This window comes from Notamacropus eugenii, chromosome 1, assembly GCF_028372415.1.
Source record: "Notamacropus eugenii isolate mMacEug1 chromosome 1, mMacEug1.pri_v2, whole genome shotgun sequence".
Lineage (NCBI taxonomy): Eukaryota > Metazoa > Chordata > Mammalia > Diprotodontia > Macropodidae > Notamacropus > Notamacropus eugenii.
The window spans coordinates 422,603,575-422,622,370 of record NC_092872.1 but is presented as its reverse complement, the minus strand read 5'-3'; the positions used below and the strand labels follow the sequence as shown (position 1 = coordinate 422,622,370).

General features: G+C 41.7%; 1 protein-coding gene across 5 annotated transcripts in view; it reads right to left on the bottom strand.

The window, feature by feature from the left end:
• PTPRT (protein tyrosine phosphatase receptor type T) overlaps positions 1-18,796 on the bottom strand; it is a 1,308,680-nt gene that overhangs the window by 15,436 nt on the left and 1,274,448 nt on the right. For all 5 annotated transcript variants that reach the window (XM_072631465.1, XM_072631466.1, XM_072631467.1 and 2 more), the window contains 3 exons: positions 12,182-12,331; positions 11,204-11,377; positions 4,636-4,767 (listed from right to left, as the gene is read on the bottom strand). In XM_072631465.1, the coding sequence (XP_072487566.1) occupies positions 4,636-4,767; positions 11,204-11,377; positions 12,182-12,331 (456 nt within the window). The remainder of the gene's footprint in view (positions 1-4,635; positions 4,768-11,203; positions 11,378-12,181; positions 12,332-18,796) is intronic.

Below are 18,796 nucleotides of genomic sequence, written 5' to 3'. Positions count from 1 at the left end.
CATGTCCTTGGATAATCTCGTCTTCTCCAGATTAAATATTCCCCCTTCCCTCAGCTGGTTTTTGTGTTGGCTTGCCTCTCCCTTCTCTAAACTCGTTTTGCATTTTCATCTGTATTGTACAATTAGTGATGTGTTTCAGTCTTTCCATTTCCCTAGTCATACTAAACAATTCAGCCCCATTTTCATTGGCTTAGAATGCTGACATGGACAGTCTTGCTAATGAATTACATCCTGTATTTCAATTCACTTACTGGCCATCTGCTCAACATTGCTGCCTCAACTTTGGCCTGTAGCCTCAACCTCCACCCCTGATCTCCAACTCAAGCTTGAACTCTGCTCCCAGGGTGCTCAGCTCTGCTATTCCTTGCCTTGTCTACACTGGCCCCTTTTCAACTGTTTCATGTGTTGTCTTCCTCCATTAGAATGTATGCCCCTTGAGAACAAGGACTATCTAGTTTGCTTGTATTTTTATCCCTAGCACTTAGTCTGGCAAATAGTAGGCACTTAACATGTGCTCTATCATCTGTCTTTGTGTTATCTCTCCAACTAGATGGTGAACTCTTGGTGGCCAGGGTGATGTCTTATGCTTACTTTGAGTGAGTCAACCCATTGACTTCCCATGGTGCTTAGCACATACCAGGTACTGGTAGACTACTTAGAGAACCATAAGCTGAATGACAACTACATTTTTGTTTTAGCTCCTCATGGCATCTCAGAACCAGAAAGGTGACATACAGTTTGATTCACTGTCAGATGTAGGAATAATTTTTAAATTAACTGCAACAAATGTTCATCTATTTTCTTCTTGAATATTTCTAGCAATAAGGGGTTCACTACCTTGTAAAGCAAACCATTCCATTATAGGACAGCTCTAATTGTTAGGAACTTTTCTTTTTTAAGAAAAGTTGTTGAAATCTGCCTCCTTAAAACTTGAATCCATTATTCCTAGTTCTTCCCTGAGGGGCCAAACATGATAAGTCTAATCCATCTTCCATATGACAGTTTTGACTTTATATTCCATGTCCCCCAGTGGCTGTTCCTCTCTACTCAAACCATTAATACCTTTTGTATTTGCTCCTCTCCTAACATATGTGCTGGCTTCTTACTTCACTAAGAGGCAATCTGCCATAAGCTTTGTCTTCTCCCTTACTTTATATCTCAGAACCCATCTCCATCCTCACCCACGATCTCTTCTTCTGTGCCTGTTTCTGAAGAAGACGTGGTCCCTCTCCTTGACAACCATTCTATCTTTTGATCTCCTTCCTTCCCATACCCTCCAGGAATTTGCCCTATTTATTATGCCCTCCCTCTCATCTTCTATTTTTTCCTTATGTATTGGCTCTCTACCCACTCTCTACAAACATGTTTAAGTTTACCCTGTCCTTTAAAACAAAACAAAACAAAACCTTCACTTGACCCTGTGAATCTCTCAAGCTGTTGTCCCATATTGTCTTTCCCTTTCGTTACCAAATGTACCTTCTGCCTCCACTTCCTCTTTGTTTTGTCCTTTGCAGACTAGTTTCCTTCTGCACCTTCTGATTCAAAGTGCTGTCTCCAGCAAGCTCTTAACTGATAAATCTAATAATGGCCTTCATTCAGTGCTCATCCTCCTTGTAGTCTTTGCAACTTTGGATACTGTGGACTGCTTCTCCCCACCCAAAGACATTCTTTTTGCTCCCATTACTAATCTCTTGACACTATCCTCTCTGACCACTACTTCTTAGTCCTGTTAGTTGGATCATCATTCTCACTCTGCCTTCTTAGCTAGGGTGTTTCTTAGGGTTCTGTTCTAGGTTCTTGCTCTTGTTCTCATTCTCTCTCCCTTCCCCTTCTCTCATCCCCTCTCCCCCTCTCTTTTTCCCTCCTTCTCTCCTCTTGAAAATTCTCTTAGAAATCTTATCAGCTTCCATAGGTTCAAGGATCATCTTTATGCAGATGACTCCTAAATCTATATAAATTCAGGTCAAATCTCTCTTTCCAAATTTAGTTATGTATTATAAATTAAATACTAGATAACTCCTCCTTGATGCCTCAAACTCAATATGTCCCAGATAGAACTCATTGCACCCACTATCCCTCCCCAGAAAACATGCTCCTCATTTAAACTTCTTTATTCTACTTAGAGCCCCATCATGCTCTCAGTTGGGTCATCTTTGATTCCACTCCACACATCCCCAACCCGCCCCAATCAATCAATTACCAGGTTTGTCAGTTCTACCTCCAAAACATTTCTCTAATTCATTGCCTTTCTCTTCATGCACACAGCTACCACTTTAGCTCAGGCCCCCATCACCTGTCATTGCCTCATATGATGGCAATGGTCTTCTAATCGGTTACTCTCCATTCAGTCTCCTCCCCTTTCAATCCGTCCTCTGCAGAGCTGCCCAAGTAATCTTCCTAAGACACAGATCTGATCATGTCACTCAGTTAAAAGCCTTCAGTGGACCCTCATTTCCTATGGTCTAAAATACAAGTCTTTTGTCTGGTATTTGTTCCTTCACAATCAGTAAAGTTAGATGGCTCCCACCTAGCTTTCCATCCTTATTTTATATTACTCTCTTTATGAACTCTATGCTTTTGCCAAACCAGACTACTAGCCATTCTCTACATTTGATGCTTTATATTCTACCTCAGTATTTGGATAAACCACACTGCCCTGCCCCATGGAATCTGCTACCCCTCCTCATCCCAGAATCCTCATCTTCAATTTAATGCTTATTTCAGGCACCTTTTTGTGAAGCCTTCCATAATTCCTCCAGTTGTTAGCACTTTCTCTTTCCCTAATTTTCCTTGTACATCTTTGAGGGCATGTTATAACCACCTCCCCTCAATAGATCATAAGCTTTTTAAGGGCTGGGACTATTTTATTTGTGTCCTTGCCTGTCTAGGACCTAGTGCAGTGTTCTGTACATGACAGGTGCTTAATAAATGCTTGCTAAATTTGTTAAATTGAAATGGAAGATAGAGATCATTTTAAGTCTTATGTTTTGAAGTCCTTGAAGTCTTCTCTTTGCTAGGATAAACATTACAATTCTTCTCAGTGAATTCTCCAAAGAAATAATCGTTGGTCCCCTCTCCCTCCTGTTTGCCCTCTTTTGGCAATGTTGAGGTGGGTCAGAACCCTTCCTAAAGTGTGATCCTCAGAACTGGCCACAAAATTCCAAATTTGTCCACAGAGGGGAAAAGAACGCCAGAAGAAAAGGGGGTGGATCACTTAAAAACATGCAGAGAGGAAAACAAAGGTAAATCAAGGAGGATGCACTAGCAAATAGGACAGCTTTGGAAGTTATGGGCTGAACTTTATGCACACATATGTCTAAAAATCGGTTCAATACCCAATTCTCTTTTTTGGTTCATATACATACATACATATATAAATACATGTATATGTATGCATATACATATACACATACACACGTGTGTGTATATGGAGATGCCCATTTTATTTGGTATTAAGTTCTGAATTCATAGCAATATAAAAAGCAATAGAATGTCAGGGATATGACTTCTTTTTGTCTAGACCCTTTACTTCTTCAAATGTAGCCTCAGAAATTTACCACTTAGCAGGCCCTTGGACCTCTGGGCACATCCCTTGCTTTTGGGAGGGAACGTACTCTTTAAAATAAATGTCACTTCCCTTACTTAAGGTAGGACTGGTAGGAGACATTCCTCCCTTCCCACCCTCCATCCCCCCCTCCGCCCTGTGCTAGCAGGGGCCCACCAAGAGGGGAAATGGAATTCTTTGTCTTAGGGGGCAGAAGCTCACTGCTAACCCTTTGTGTGTGTGTGTGTGTGTGAGGGGGGGAAGAGGCTTCTTAGGACTGACCTGTGAGCTCTGTTTGCAAAGAAATCAAGTGGATCTTTGATAATTAGCAGGATAAATAAACCAGTGAAATCCAATCTAAGCTCTCAGAACTTTGCCCTGATGACTTTCAAAGGTAGACTGAGAAAGTAGAAGTAGCTCACACTTGGCTAAGGGTGTCTTCATTCTGTTCATCTCCAGTCAGAGGTATGTTTGGATGTTTCTACATGGTTCCCATCTCTCTCTTGCTTTAGAATAAAAAAAGCCTTTAGCTGGGATTCAGAAGACCTGGGATGGGGTTCAGGATCAACACTTACTAGCTGAATGACCCAGGAGCAAATCACTTCATTTCTACAGCCCTGAGTTTCTTCGTCTATAAAATGGGGATAATCATACTTGTACTAAGTTGCAACATTATTATGAGGTTCAGATGAGCTAGCTAATAGATTTAGGTCTAACAAGGAACTATGGACATGTGAAATGTTACTGTTGCATTCCTTGTTTGGATAAAGTTATGAAAGTTTAGGAGAGATGAGGGTTGAACATCTCTTTACATATATTATCTAATCTGATGCTCACAACAACTCTGTGAGGAGGTCATATAGTTATGCCCATTTTACAGATGAGGAATCTGAAGCTGGGGAAAGTTAGGTAACTTCCCTAGGGTCATATAGCTAGTAAATGTACAAGGTGGAGTTTGAATTCAGGTCTAATTCCAAATCTATGCCACTTAACTGTCATGGCATCTGTAACCTTCAGAATCACTAAAGGCATACCTTCTAACCCCTATCTTCTTTGAGCCACTCAGTGCCAAAGGCCAGGCTGCCACCTACCTGTGCAGTATCCATCTCATTTAGCATCACCACTGAGGAACAGTTGTAATCGAACACCAGCCTCCAGAAGTCAGCTCCAGTGTTGGGAAGAGGGTGCTGAGTGACAATAAAGGCCGCGGGCTGCTTGTGGCTCTGACAAAAGAATAATATTGGCTTTTAGAAAATGCATCAATCAGCATTATTCAGATGACTATTAGACCCATGAGGCTGACAGGAGGCCATCTGAGTCATTTAAACTGATTAGACAAAGCACTGAGACCTTCTCCTTATCAGCTCCAGCATGAATGAAACCTTCTCATAATGGAATCATTCTCCTTCAAACTAAGACATTTCATTAGAAAAGTGTCACCAGAATAGGGATTATTCAAATAAATTATTTATGTCTGGGGACTCAGCAAATAATAATGATTAGAATATGAAATGAAAAATACTTGGAGGTGATTTTTTTCCCCTTAGTTCCCCAACAACAGAACCTCTGGGGAATGAAAGGATGCCTCTTTGTTTGCTGGCGATACCATGAGTGACTATAGCAGGTCCATGACCTCAGGTTCTGACCTGGGGGCTCCTTAGGGAAAAGAGACATGCTTGGATTTAGGAATCTCAAGACAGGACCAGAAACTAGAAATTCTTCGAGCCCTGTTTCCCTAGCATCAGGTGGGTATGATGCTCAAGGGCCTGGCACACCTAGTGCCAATGAACACCAGAGAAAGTAAATAGCTGGAGACTGCCAGGGGGCAAAGGACTTTTCCTCCAGGGTTGTGCTCTATGACAAATTACAGGCAAACATTAAGTATGCTTAGTGGAGAAAGCCTTGGACAGGATGTTTAAACTTGGTTTCTAAATCTAGCAATGTCATTGGATCACTATGTGATCTTGAGGAAGGCACCTTCCCTCTGAATCTGTTTCCTCTTGTGTGGGCGGTTAGACTCACTGGTCTCTAAGGCTTATTTCACCTCTAATATTTTATCATTCTATGTGTAAGGATGTGTAGTACGGTTAGCTCCATCACTTAACTTTGGGCAACTCACTAAAGATCTCGAGCCCTAGGGTTCCTCACCTACAGAATGAGGGCTTGGATCTGTGGATAAGAACCCAACTTGGTTCTTATCCTTTCTATATTCTTGGCTTCTTTAGCAATCTGGTGAAATCTGTGGATCCTTTCTAAGAATCATGTTTTTAAATGCATAAAATAAAATACAGATGACAACAAAGGGAACTGATGATAATGAAAGGAAGTCATCATGGACCCTAAGTCAAGAACCACTGGACTATATGGTGTCTGAGGGCCCTTCTAGCAATAGGTCCAGGATCTAATGATTCCACAAACTGATTGGCACAAAGGATCAGGGAGGGGATGAATATCTCAACTGAAATTACATCTCTCTTACTTTGGTGAGACCAAGTTGAGGGACAAATGGCACTCAGAGGCAGACCAAGCACTGGCTTTATGCTCCAGTTGCTCTCTTCCCTTAAAGGGCTTAACCATCTCATTGGGGAAATAAGACTCATACAGGCAGGGACAAGAACCATAGAAGATGGAGTAAAATGAAATGCTAGACTGTAAGGTGGAGACTGCAAATGTTGGAGAAGGTCATTGAAGGGAGAGCTCTGTCTAAGCTGCAGCCATCAGGGAATAAGAATAGTTGACATTTTTTGCAGAGCTTTAAAACTAGCAAATCCCTCTCCCTACATTATCTAGCTTGAGCCTTCCATTTGACCAGGAAGATAGGTATTTAACTCCCATTTCACAGATGAGAAAATTGCAGTACAGAGAGATTAAGAAGTGATTTGTCCATAGTTTCATAACTGGGAAATGTGAGAGGTGAGATTTGAAACCAAGTCTTTCTGATGCCAGCTCTACCTCTCTGTCTACTCTACCATACCTACTTTCCAGAGAATAGGGGGTATCTGCCTTGAAGGCAGAAATTGATTTCTTTGCAAACTTTTTCTTTTGAACTTGGGCTGAAGGAGCATTAAAAAACAAAAGTTATTTTTCTGAGGGTAGTAATACTCAGGGGGTGGCTCCAGACAATTTACTCCAACAGCTGTTCATGTTGCTTGCCAATAGCTGGGGCTTTCTGTGCCCCTTTGCAGGGAAACCAACAAAGAACAGTCACAATGTTCCTCATACTGTGGAAGGGTAGCCAGTCTGAATTAGGGGAGAATTAGATGTAGAAGAGATCTTAAAAGAAATACAGTTGAAATCCTTTTGCATACACAAAAGATTAATAAGAGTTGTCATTTACCACTTAGAGGCTTGCAAAGCAATTGACAAATACCTTTCATTTGATCCTCAGAAAAACCCTGGGATGTAGGGGCTATTATTATCTCCATGTTATAGGTGAGTAAACTGAGGCTAAGAAACATTAAATGATTTGCCGGAGGATTGCATAGCTAGGAAATATGAAAAGTCAGGTTTGAACTCTGATCTTCCTGATGCAAAGCCTAACACTCTATCCACTACGCCACCTAACTTCCTAGAAATTACTTAGCTGAAGGCATCTGGCCTAATGGCATCCTTTGGGTTTGCTTTCGTGAACCAGTGGATGGGTGGATCCTTAGTAAACATTTACACTATAAAAAGTAAGAATGGCTTTTATAATTTGGTTATAGTTAATTGTTATTGTGAAGTCATGTCTAACTCTTTGAAACTCCATTTGGGTTATTTTATTTATTTATTTTTTTGGCAAAGATACTGGAGTGGTTTGTCCTTTCCTTCTCCAACTCATTTTACAGATGAGGAAACAGAGGTAAACAGTGTTAAGTGACTTGCCCTGGGTCACGTAGCTACTAAGTGTCTGAAGCTGGATTTGAACTCAGGGAGATGAGTCTTTCTGACTCTATACCCAGAATTCTATCCACTGTGCCACCTAGCAGCCCATAACTAATTACAGAATCCTCTTATGTGGAGTGATGTTAAACATCAACCAATTCAAACCCCTCACTTTAGAGAGGAACACTGAGGCTGGAAACAAGGGAAGCCACCTGTCCCGGGTCATACAGCAAGTTAGTGGCAAAGTCAGGACTCCTGGTGCAGTCTCTACTTTGTAACTTCTTTGTACCATAGCATAGCGTTTAAGTTCTCAGAAAGCAGGTTGTTCTCTTAAATACCTTCTTCCCCTATGTTGTTTGGATGATGTAACTTTGTCTAGAAAATGCCTTCTAAATGGGTAGTACTAGATACCTTAGTCCTGTTTTTCCCCTCCCCCCATTTTTTAACCTTTCCTCCTTTCCTTTTCTTTCTTCCAGAACATATTGAGCAGCTACTAGTGCAAATCCCTATGTAAGGTATTGGGGGAAATTGATGATAGATGATCACAAATTCTGAATAGTGTGTAATTTCATGCACTTCTCCCAATTTGGACCAAGCCGCGTGGTCTTTCCAGCTTGAAGTTATGTGTGGATGTGTAGGAACATTCATGCTTTGCAAGATGGGTCTGTCTCACAAGAAGGGCCAAATAAGGCAGGAGCCTTTCACCCCTTTTGTATCCTGGTCCCCTTCGGCAGTGTGGTGAAGTCTGTGGAGCCCTCCCTAGGAAAACATTTGTAAATGTCTAAAATAAAGGACATGGGCTTGCAAAGGAAACCTACAATATTGAAACACATTTAACAAAATATATTTTTTTAAAAGTTTGTGGGCCTCAGGTTAAGAACTTATGCTTTAAAGGAATGACAAGATAGGAAAGCGTTAGGAGACAGAAGAGGTAGCTAGGCAGAGCAGGGCTCCCACGTGAGTGCTTGCTGAATCCTGGGAAGTTAGAGGTAGAAGGGGCCTGAAAGACCACTTAATGGAAGCTGCTCATTTCATAGAGGAGAAAACAGAGGCCTAATGGACAAAGTGACTTGCCCAAGGTCATGTGGTGAGTGAATGGCAGATTTGAAATCTGGACTTATAAATCAGAGCTCCTTCCATTCCTATGCTTGTGGAAAGGCTTACTGGGCATCTGAGAACAAGTAATCGCTCGAATGCATCGGCAATTTGCTAATGTGTTAGAAAAGCCCTTACTTTGCTTTCTCAGGAGAAACTTCCTGTAGGAGAAGCTTCTGAACAGGCATTGTGTGTCCTTGGGTCACATTTCAGTGGTAGACCTGAGGCTCAGAGATGGATATGGGGCCTTGCATTCAACTGGGGCCAATGCAGTAGAAATGTTTCTCACTTGCAGGCTTTGAGTTCCAGAGCAGAGCCTGTGAATCCTCAAGGGCTTCAGTGAAAGGCAGATTTCAGCAGACCTGGGATGGACTCGTTTAACTCTGGGGAAAGCCAAGCTCTAGGATGAAGGGAATATGGGCCCTGGTCCTCTCCCTTCCTCCCATGATAAATGCTCTAATAGCCTGGCATATCTGACAGACCTTATCTGCAAATATGTTCAAAACTTGTGCTCTGGCTGGCTTTTAGGAATCAGCCAGCAATCCATTCTAGGGATAACATCATTCTTTACCAGGGGAAACATTAAAAATTAACCCAGAGGACTTCATATTTTTCCACCAGGAGGAAAGCTGCTATGGTTACCAGATAATGCACAGACTAAGCTGGAATACAGATAAGAGACTTTTTTTCTCCCCCTTTTAAGAAAGAAAGGAAAAGACCCTGGTGACAGCAAACCAGAAAAATGCCCTGTGGACAAAATGAATACAATTAGCATCACCTAGCCTGTAGCCCCATTTGACCTCAGGCAGTTTCATAAGATTCTCTGAATAATAGACAAAGGGCCTGCAAGATAGACTTTTAATGTATGTGAGTTAAGTGCTTCCTCAGAAAACAAGAAATCAGCCCCCCTCCCACATGCCTAGCTCAGAGCACCAAACTTATGCATGGATATTGTGAGATTCAATCTTAATACAGATGTTTCCCAGATATCCAGACCTATGATATGTTCTGGAAAGAACGTTAGTACAGTGGGAAAAAAAAAAAACAACAAAATATTGGATTTTGTGTCAAGAGAATGTGACTTCCAATCCTGGTTCTCTCTTTTTGCTCTCTTTGGAACCTCAGGAAGATCCCTCCACTTTTTCAGACCTCACTTTTCTCAAATGTTAAATGAGAGGATTGGATGAAGTGACCTCAAAAGTCTCTTTTCATCTTGAAATCTACGATGCTATGGCTGATGTTTAACCAAATAGATGTAATCATCCGTGAACTGGCCAATGGCTATAGGAAAGCAGGGAGAAAAATGTCTAGCTGCAGCCAAAACTCATGATTCACTTAAATTCAGGGACTTCATGTAGTAGTGGTGACAAATGTCTCTCTCATTACTGGAAAGGCACAGTTGAGGGTGCTCTGCCAAGGAGGCTGCTGGGAGTGCTCTAGAAGAAAGAAGGTTTGGAACATTAAGCTCAGTCTGATCAGAGCTTGGACAACAACTCAGGAAGGGGCTCTGTCTAGCCCCTGGCAATGAAACTCCCAAGACAGAGGGCTGATGCTTAAAGAAAGAAGTCCTTGCTCTTAGCCTGCTAGGATTTATGGAAGCACTCCATTCTGGCATTATTACACCCCCTATATAGAAGGCAGGGGAGAGATGAGATTCCCATTTCATAGAGGAAAGAATTGAAGCCCAGTGAGAGGCAAGTGAATTGACTGGGGTCACACAGTAAGTTAGGGGCAAGTCAAGTCAGCAAGCACCTACTATGTGCCAGGCAATGTGCAAAAAACTAGAGATTAAAATAAAGAAAAAAAATCTCTGCCCCTATGGAGTTCATAATTCAATAGGAGGAGGCAATAGGTAAAATGTACAAATAAGTTATATTCAGGATAATCTGGAGATAACCTCAGAGGGAAGGTACTGAGCTTAAAGGAGACTGGGAAAGGCTTCTTGCAGAAGGTGGCAGTGTGAAGACTAGCTCTTCCAACTCCTAGGGGCTCTTTCTAGCATGCCAGACTTAGAAAAAAACAAAGTGGCAATCCTGAGATGTTAAAGCATGTCTTTCCTAAGAAAGTGAGTGCCATGAATGGGAAAAAGCCAGGACCCTACAGTAGAGGTGTCAATGAGCAGAATCAGTCTAGGCCTAGAATCAAAGGGATTATGGGCTGTCCAGACTTTTTATTTTCTTTAATTTTTCAAAAGATCTGTGTTTTCATAGGTTTGGGCAATCTCTCCCCTGATACTGATAGCAATCTCTCTTTTTTTAGGAGATGGTTTTTGTGAGAGCCTGTGGACAAAAAGATCCATGACCCAATGGCTAACTCTAGTGATAAGTTTCTCTGACTTTAGCTGGGCTGGGATGATACCCACATAATCCATCAATAGGTACATTCATAAAACTTGATAGGATCTACCCAAACTTGGACTCCATTGACATGACCAGTAAGAGCCTAGGGTCTTGTCCACACTATCAGGAATAGAGGACTTAGAAACAGGGGCATTTCCCTACAGAAAAGCTGACGTAGGGTCAACTGCCTGACCTCTGTGTAGGGTCAACTGCTTGACCTCTTCAGGAGACGGAGGACAGGACTCAGTTCACAGATGTTACCCAGGATGACTCAGGTTCCACTGCTGGCTCTTACCACCTGGCTTAACATGTCCAGCCTGTAGGGAGGAGAGCAATGGAGATTAGCTAGAAATCTCCTTACATCCATTAATGCTGCATTGATGTAATTGCTTGATTCTCCATCCACAGAGATAAGGAAGGGGAGGCATCGGTCAAGAGGGAGGACCTCCATGCTTCGGTTCTTGTCATGGTTTCTTGGCAGGAGCCCAATACTGCAGTCTTCAGGTCGGACACGGGGTGTCACAATATTGAGGGTCTGTGGGAAGATGATCATAGAAAACGTTAAGGAACTGCAGCCAAACTGAACAAGGTGATCAGCTAACTTATGCAACAAATGCAGGAAACCCCAAAGGATGGGGATCCACCATGGGACCTCCTCACTTCTGTGTCTATCTTCACACAGGCTCTTCCTTTTCCCTAAAGAAATCTGTTGCCCCCAACCCTGGGTTTTCTATTCTTTTCCTTCTACCATCAAAGACTATCCTGATCAGGTTGATGTTTGCAAACCTCTCCCCCTCCCCCAGCTTCCCATGTACTGGAAATGAGAGAGTGTTTCCTTGTACATCTGTCTAGGTCCTGTACATATTCTGTTCCAAAAATAAATGATTTGTTAGCACCAATAGATCCTATGCTTGGACTATGAGCCCAATTACGCAAAAAATATTGACTGATCTTGGTTTCCACTTAGGAAATTCCTTAGTTATAACACATAAAAGATTATATTTGAAAAAAGAAAGGTCACATAACCATAACAGATGGATTTGTTGTTGGTCCTTCCCTATTCATGGATAAGAGCCTAGATCTTAGCTAGCCCTCCTTGGGATATATGTCATTGCTCACTGGCTCCAGAATGCATCTTTTCCAGAATTTCAGACTTTGAAAGTTCTCAAGAGAATTAGTTCTCATGAAATCTGATAATGTAATATTATTGCAGGTATACAAAGGGCATCCCATAAAGCATGAATCTGCACCTTGGTCCCTTGTTGGGTAGGGAGACACATATGTCCTGGCCCAAATACTTTGTTCCATGGTTGGTGTACAAAGTGCCATCTGCTCTTACCTGAAATTCATCTTTTATTTGGCTAGAATTGGTCTGTGGATCCAATCTGCTGATGTTATAGTATATAGACCGGAACTCACACACAGGAATGGCTGTGTTGCCACAAAGGCAGGCCTCCAAGATGGCATCATGGACAAACACATATTGCTCCTGCCAAATCCAAAGAAAGATAGGACATATGAAATAGCTCCTCATGACCTAAAGCAATAAAACCCAAGTGGAAAGGCACTCTTGCCATGTAAGTGAGATTGACAAGTAAGAATGTGGGCTAAAATGGGAAATCTACATCAAAGTCCATGGTTACTGGGATATTGAATTAGAAGGACTTTTAGAGATCATCTGCTAATCCAACTTCCTTATTTTACAGATGAAGAAACTGAAACCTAGAAAACAGAAGCCACAACACAGGTAACCAAAAGCAGACCAGATTTTGAACCCAAGTCATCTGACTTCAAGTCTAGTGCTCTTTATACCACACTTTTCACACAGTTTACCATCAGTGACATGAATGGTTTTCACCATGTATCTTTTCATTGTGTTTTGGCTCAATTACAATTCAGAAGCCACTGACATTGGAAACATGCATTGACAAAAAACATTTGTAAAGCTAATAATGATGGGTTTCTCCCCCTACTGTGCATAATGAACACAGGAGCTCTTTGCTTTTCACCCAGGTTTATTCCATGCAGCAGGGACCACCTGTCAGATGTTGGAGACAGGGACCTGGGCAGGAGGTTGGACCAGATGACCTCGAAGACATCTTCTAATTCTACAGGTATATGAAGTTTGATGCATTGTTCACAATCCAAAACTATCCCCTTATAATTCCCTTGTAAAGATCATTCTTGTTGATTGAAACTTATTGAGCTCCCAAGAGAGATCAACATTTACACTTTTAATGGCTAATGTGCCCTTTTCATTGTATATGACTGGGGAGGAAGCTTAGTGTACCAGAAAGAGCACTGGATTAGAAGTCAGAGGATTTAGGTTCAAATCTTGCCCATGTTGGTCTATGTAGGTCTAAGTTTCCTTCTCTTTAAAATGAGAGAGCAGGTCTTCTGAGGCCCCTTGTGGTTCTAGATCCAGAATCCCATGATCTTAGGTGATATAAACTTGAGGAATAAAAGGCTGGGATGATGATATAAGCATAAGATGAAACTCATGGGAAATTCTTGTGGAATACAGAAGAAAGGAAAGAAGCCTGGAGGTTAAGGAATTGTTATATCCAAAGTACTACTCAGGGAAAGGGAGTATTCTTATACAGGGTTTACAATCCTGGCTCTGAAAGCAGAAATATTCCCAGAGTGGAGTAAGGAAACTGATCAGGCTTAATGAGACAGTATGATAAAGTGGAAAACATTGCAACTAAGTCAGGAGACCTAGGTTCAGGTCTCTGCTCTCATGCTGATCGGCTATGTGGAGTCAAATCCCAGTTCATATCTAGTCTCAGACACTAGCAGTGTGACCCTGGGCAGGTCACTTAACCTTTGTCTTCCTCAGTTTCTTCAGCTGTAAAATGGGAATAATAATAGCACCTATCTCCCAAGGTTACTCCCAGGATTATCAAATAAGATAATACAGATAAGGTGCTTAGTTAACATAGTGCCTAGCACATAGTAGGTACTTAAGAAATGCTTGTTTCCTTCCTTCCCTAGGAAAGTAACTTATCTCAGACTCTTAGAGCAGAAGGGATCTCTGGGGTCATCTAGTCTAACCCTTACCTGAACAGGAATAACTTATAACATTCCTGAGAAATGGTCTCACAGCCTTTGCTTTAAGACCTCTAGAGTCCATCTTATCATAAGGAAGCCCTTCAGGAAGCCTTGCAGGAAGATCTAATGCAATAAGTAGGGCACTGAGTTCAAATCTTACCTCAGGCATTTAACTAGTTGGGCAAGTGACTTCACCTCTCTGGGCCTCCCTTTCTTTCTTCATCTATAAAATGGAAGAGTTAACTGTGATCCTAATTTCTTGGAACCTTCTCCTGACACTGAGAACAAATCTATTTCTCTACCACTTCCTTCCACCTTAGTTCTGTCTCCTGGAGCTAAGGAAAACAAGTGGAGCGTAGGGTCATAGACCCACAGCGAGAAGGTGCTTCAGAGGCTGACCATGTAGCCCATCCTTCTCATTTTACAGATGTACAAATTGAGGTCCATAGCAGTGAAGTGACTTGCCTAAGGTCACATAGGTAGTAAGTATCAGAGATGAGATTTTTAACTGAGGTCATTTCATTCCAGATCCAATTTTCTTTCCATATTATTAGGCTATACTTTCATATTTTTCCATATAAAACCTGTCAATGCTTATTATAGACCGTTATAGTATCTTTCCTCCCCAACTCTGCTTTCTCCAGGGTAAATAGCCCCAGTTTATATCCTCTTATGGTATGATCTCTAGTTTTCCCAATCCTGGTTACTCTCCTCTTGCTCATTTATGCCCTTTCTAAGAGGTGGTACCCAAAAGAGAGCACAACATTCCAGATGGACATGTGATCTGACCTCAGTTTCTTCACCTTTAATATGCAGATGTCCCAATCCTTTGGTGTATGGAGTGATTTGTAAACCTTAAAAGGCTACAGGAATGCGAGTCACTATTATTTTTCATAGAAACATCCTTTATAGCATCCAACTCCTTTAGCTCTAATTCTGTACGCTTCCCACTTTCTCAACTGTTATTGAGTCTTTTTAACGAACCTACATAACTGAAGGACAAAGAACTATGTGAACATGACTAGCCTTAGGTCTCAGGGAAGGCATATTCCTACTTAATGCATTGACTTTCCAGACCCCTGTGAGTCTGAATTGGGTAGCCCTCCTGCAGGATGGGGCATGGTATTAGATATTAGGGTTATTGATCTGTAGGACTGACCCTATGCCATGGTGAACTTGTAGAGCAGAGAGAGAGAGGATCCTCTGCCCTTTTTATTGTGGGAAGGCTTTCATGGGCACATAAGGAGAAAGAAACAAATGTTCCCTGACTTGAGGAATGATACCAAACTAAACAGATGCCCCTAACCTCTGAAATAAGATCATCATTATGCAATCTTGGATTCAAAGGTGCATGGTCACGTGAAGATGGCAATAGCTCTGGAGTCAGGAGACCTGGGTTCAAATCCAGTCTTTAATGTTTACTAACGTGTGACCTTGGGCACTTACATCCCTTCCCCATTTTCTACCTTGTTTTCCTCATATGTAAAATGAGGGGATTAGGCCAAAGGGCCTCTAAGATTCTTTCCAGCTTAAGGTCAGTAAGTTTCTGATCTTGTGATAGAACTAGAAGCCCTTGGATTTTCTGTTTCTTTTGCCCTGCCCTGCACTTTCACAAGAGCTGATGTGGGGGTCTGGCCCTAGGTGTGTCATTGAATTCTCTGTTTGCCTGCTTTTCCCAGTAGAGCACTAGAGCACAGTCTAGGTCCAGACAACTCCTCTCTTTGTACTTCTAAATGCTGGCTAGGTATGCTTGGAGAGGGATCCAGGCAGGCAGACAGACAGATGGGAAGGTAACACATACAGAGATGGCTTTAAGACCAAACAATTAATGCTAAACTAATTCTAGAAACAGGATAAGAAACACATGAAGAAAAACTGAGAGCAAAGAGGGTTCCTAAAGATTGGGGAATGACTGAATAAATTATTGTATATGAATGGCATCTAGTGTTACTGTGTCATGATAAACAAGAATATAAAATATTCCATGAAACTTGAGAAGACTTGTATCTACTGATGCCGAGTGATGTTAAGTAGAGCTAGGAAAACAATATGAATGACGATTGAAATACTGCAAAGGAAAACAACACTGAAGGACTTTTGATTAAGGTCAATGTGGCAACCAAGTCAAGACTTCAGAGGACTTTTGATAAACCAGGCCTTCCACCACTCAGTAATTAAGTGATGAACTTCAGGTGAGAAATGAGACCTATGTTTCCAGCTGTGGCCACGTGGTGATTCCTTATCTATTTGTTCAAAGAGATGCCTTTACTGGGTGGGAGGGGAAAGGGATGGTCACATCAGGAAGTAACAGGGATATTTTTTAAGAAGCATAATAAACTTTTTTTAATGAAAGAAAGGAAGCATAAAGCACAGTAGAGTAGAAGACAGAAGCCCTGGGTTCAATCTTCAGCTATGGCACTTAAGTTGGGCGGGAGCAGGGGGCTGTTTCATAGCTTTGCAGTTTTCTCATCTATAAAATGAGAAGCTTGTACTAAGTGGCCTCAATGTGCCAGATACTAGGGACATAAAAAAAAATCTTTTTCTAAATTCTTTGGTCTTGCGACAAACATGTACAGGAAAATAGTGCTGTAGGAAGAGCACGGTCCTAGGCACACAAGATCAGCTAGCAGAGACAGGGGTTTGCATTCTGGCTTGTTCAGCAATCACTTGTAGATGTGGCCCTGGAAAGGCTGTGCTGAACAGGAGAAGGGCAAATGTTGTCTCAATTTATCAAAAAAGAGAAGAGGGGAAATTAAAAACAAAAACCAAAACCTGAAGACCAGTGAGTTTGACTTGTATTCTTGGTAAAATTCTAGAACACATTATTAAGGAGATGATATATGAGCTTTCAGAAAGGGAAGCAGTGATCACTAAAAACCAGCATGGCTTCATCAAGAGCAGGTCATGCCAGACTAACCTCATTTCCTTTTTTGACAGGATAATTAGACTGGTAGATTGGGGGATGCTGTAGACATAGTATACTTAGATTACAGCAAAGCATTTGGCAAAGTCTCTCCTTCTCTGCTTGTCGACAAGTTGTGAGGAGTGGGCTAGAGGACAGTGCAGTTAGGCGGCCTGAAATCTGGCTGAACGACAGGACCCAGAGAGCATCCGTAATGGCTCATCTCCACTGGGAGATCTCCAATCCATCTCCAAGGGATCTCGGAGGCCCTGGAGGTCTCTGAAAGGTAACCCCATATTACTACTGTACATACCATTTGGTGACCTGAATGAAGACAAGATGCTGGTCAAATCTGCAGATGATTCAAAGATTAGCTGGATGACAGTGTCCAGTTCCACAAAGATTTTGACAGGCTAGATTAATGGGCCAAATCAACTCAGATCATATTTAATAGAGGAAAGTGCAAAGAGATTATAGATTACTGGACTGGGGAGAGCAATGACACTCCTTGGAGGTCTCTGAACAGAGCCTGGATGACTACTTATTGGAGAGGTTGAGACAATTTTTGTTCAGGTACCAATTGCTCTAGAGATGCCCTCTGAGCGTCTCTCTACCTCACACAATTTGTGATTTTTTTGATTCTTTATATGAATTAGCTCCATGACCTTGGGCAGATCATTGTTACTCTTAGAATGTCAGTTTCCTCATTAGTGAAATAGGAATAACAATATTAGTGAATAGAGTGCCAGGCCTGGAGTCAGGAAGACTCTTCTCCCTGAGTTCAAATTCAGCCTCAGATGCTTACTAGCTGTGTGACCCTGGGCAAGTCACTTAACCCTGTTTGCCTCAGTTTCCTCATCTGTAAAATGAACTGAGAAGGAAATGGCAAACCACTCTAATACATTTGCCATGAAAACCCCAAATAGGGTCACAGAATGTTGGACATGACTGAAAATAATTGAACAACAGCAGGTTTCTTTGGGTTGTTGAAAAGTACTTAATGACCATTAAGCTCTACATAAATGTGATAACAAAGAGGATGAAGATGAGGATGACAGGTTAGCCTCAGCATGCTGCTGAAGAGGAAGGGGCCAAGGCAAAGTCATGGTGGTAGCTTGCTGTCTCCAAACACAACATTTCCTGTGCTTCAGGAAGGCTGTTTGTGTATTTGACATCCACAGCTGTCTCTAAGTATAGTTAGAAGGGCAAGAGAAAGACATAGATGGATAAAATGGGCAGATAGCAGTTTTCAATCATCCTAAACTAATGGATCTACTACTTAACCAACCTGATCAGCTCTTGAGAACTCAGTTACTTATAGTAGCTAAAAAAAAATCCAGACCACATAGTGTTTGTGTAAACACAGTCTAGGTCTTACTGGCCTGTCTGGTGACTTAATTTTTCTTTTCTTAAAGTAAAGCCAAATCAATACCATCTTGAGCGGCTCAAGCTAAAGGCAAGAATTCTATTCACTGCCTATTAAAGCCCATACAAGTATTGCAGATACTGACTTTTTCAGGCTAAATTCTGACTGAGGCAAGGCTGTGAGGGCCAAGAAAACTAGTTATGTTATTTATTTAAGGTTCTGTGAGATCTATAAACAGCTTTATTCCAGCTCTGCCACTCACCAGCTGTGTGGCCTTGGGGTATTTAAAGGCAGTGCGATTCAATGATTAGTGTGTTGGAGTTGGTGCCAGGATACCTGAATTCAAATCGTACTTCTGACACTTGTGTGGTATATGAATTAGGGAAAGTCATCAAACTGTCATTTCTTCAGGGATATGTGTGTGTATGTGTTTTGGGGGGACATAACTAGATGTGATTTCGGTGAACTACTTTTGGAGAAATTCTGTCCATTAATACAGATAAGTAAGGCCTCTGGAATTGTCTTATAGTGTTGGCTAGGACTCATGAAAGTTAATGATTTCTCCAGGGTCAAACAACTGAAATCTGTCAGAGGCCAGTGAAAACTTAAATAGGGTAGGGCGAATATGGCTTTGC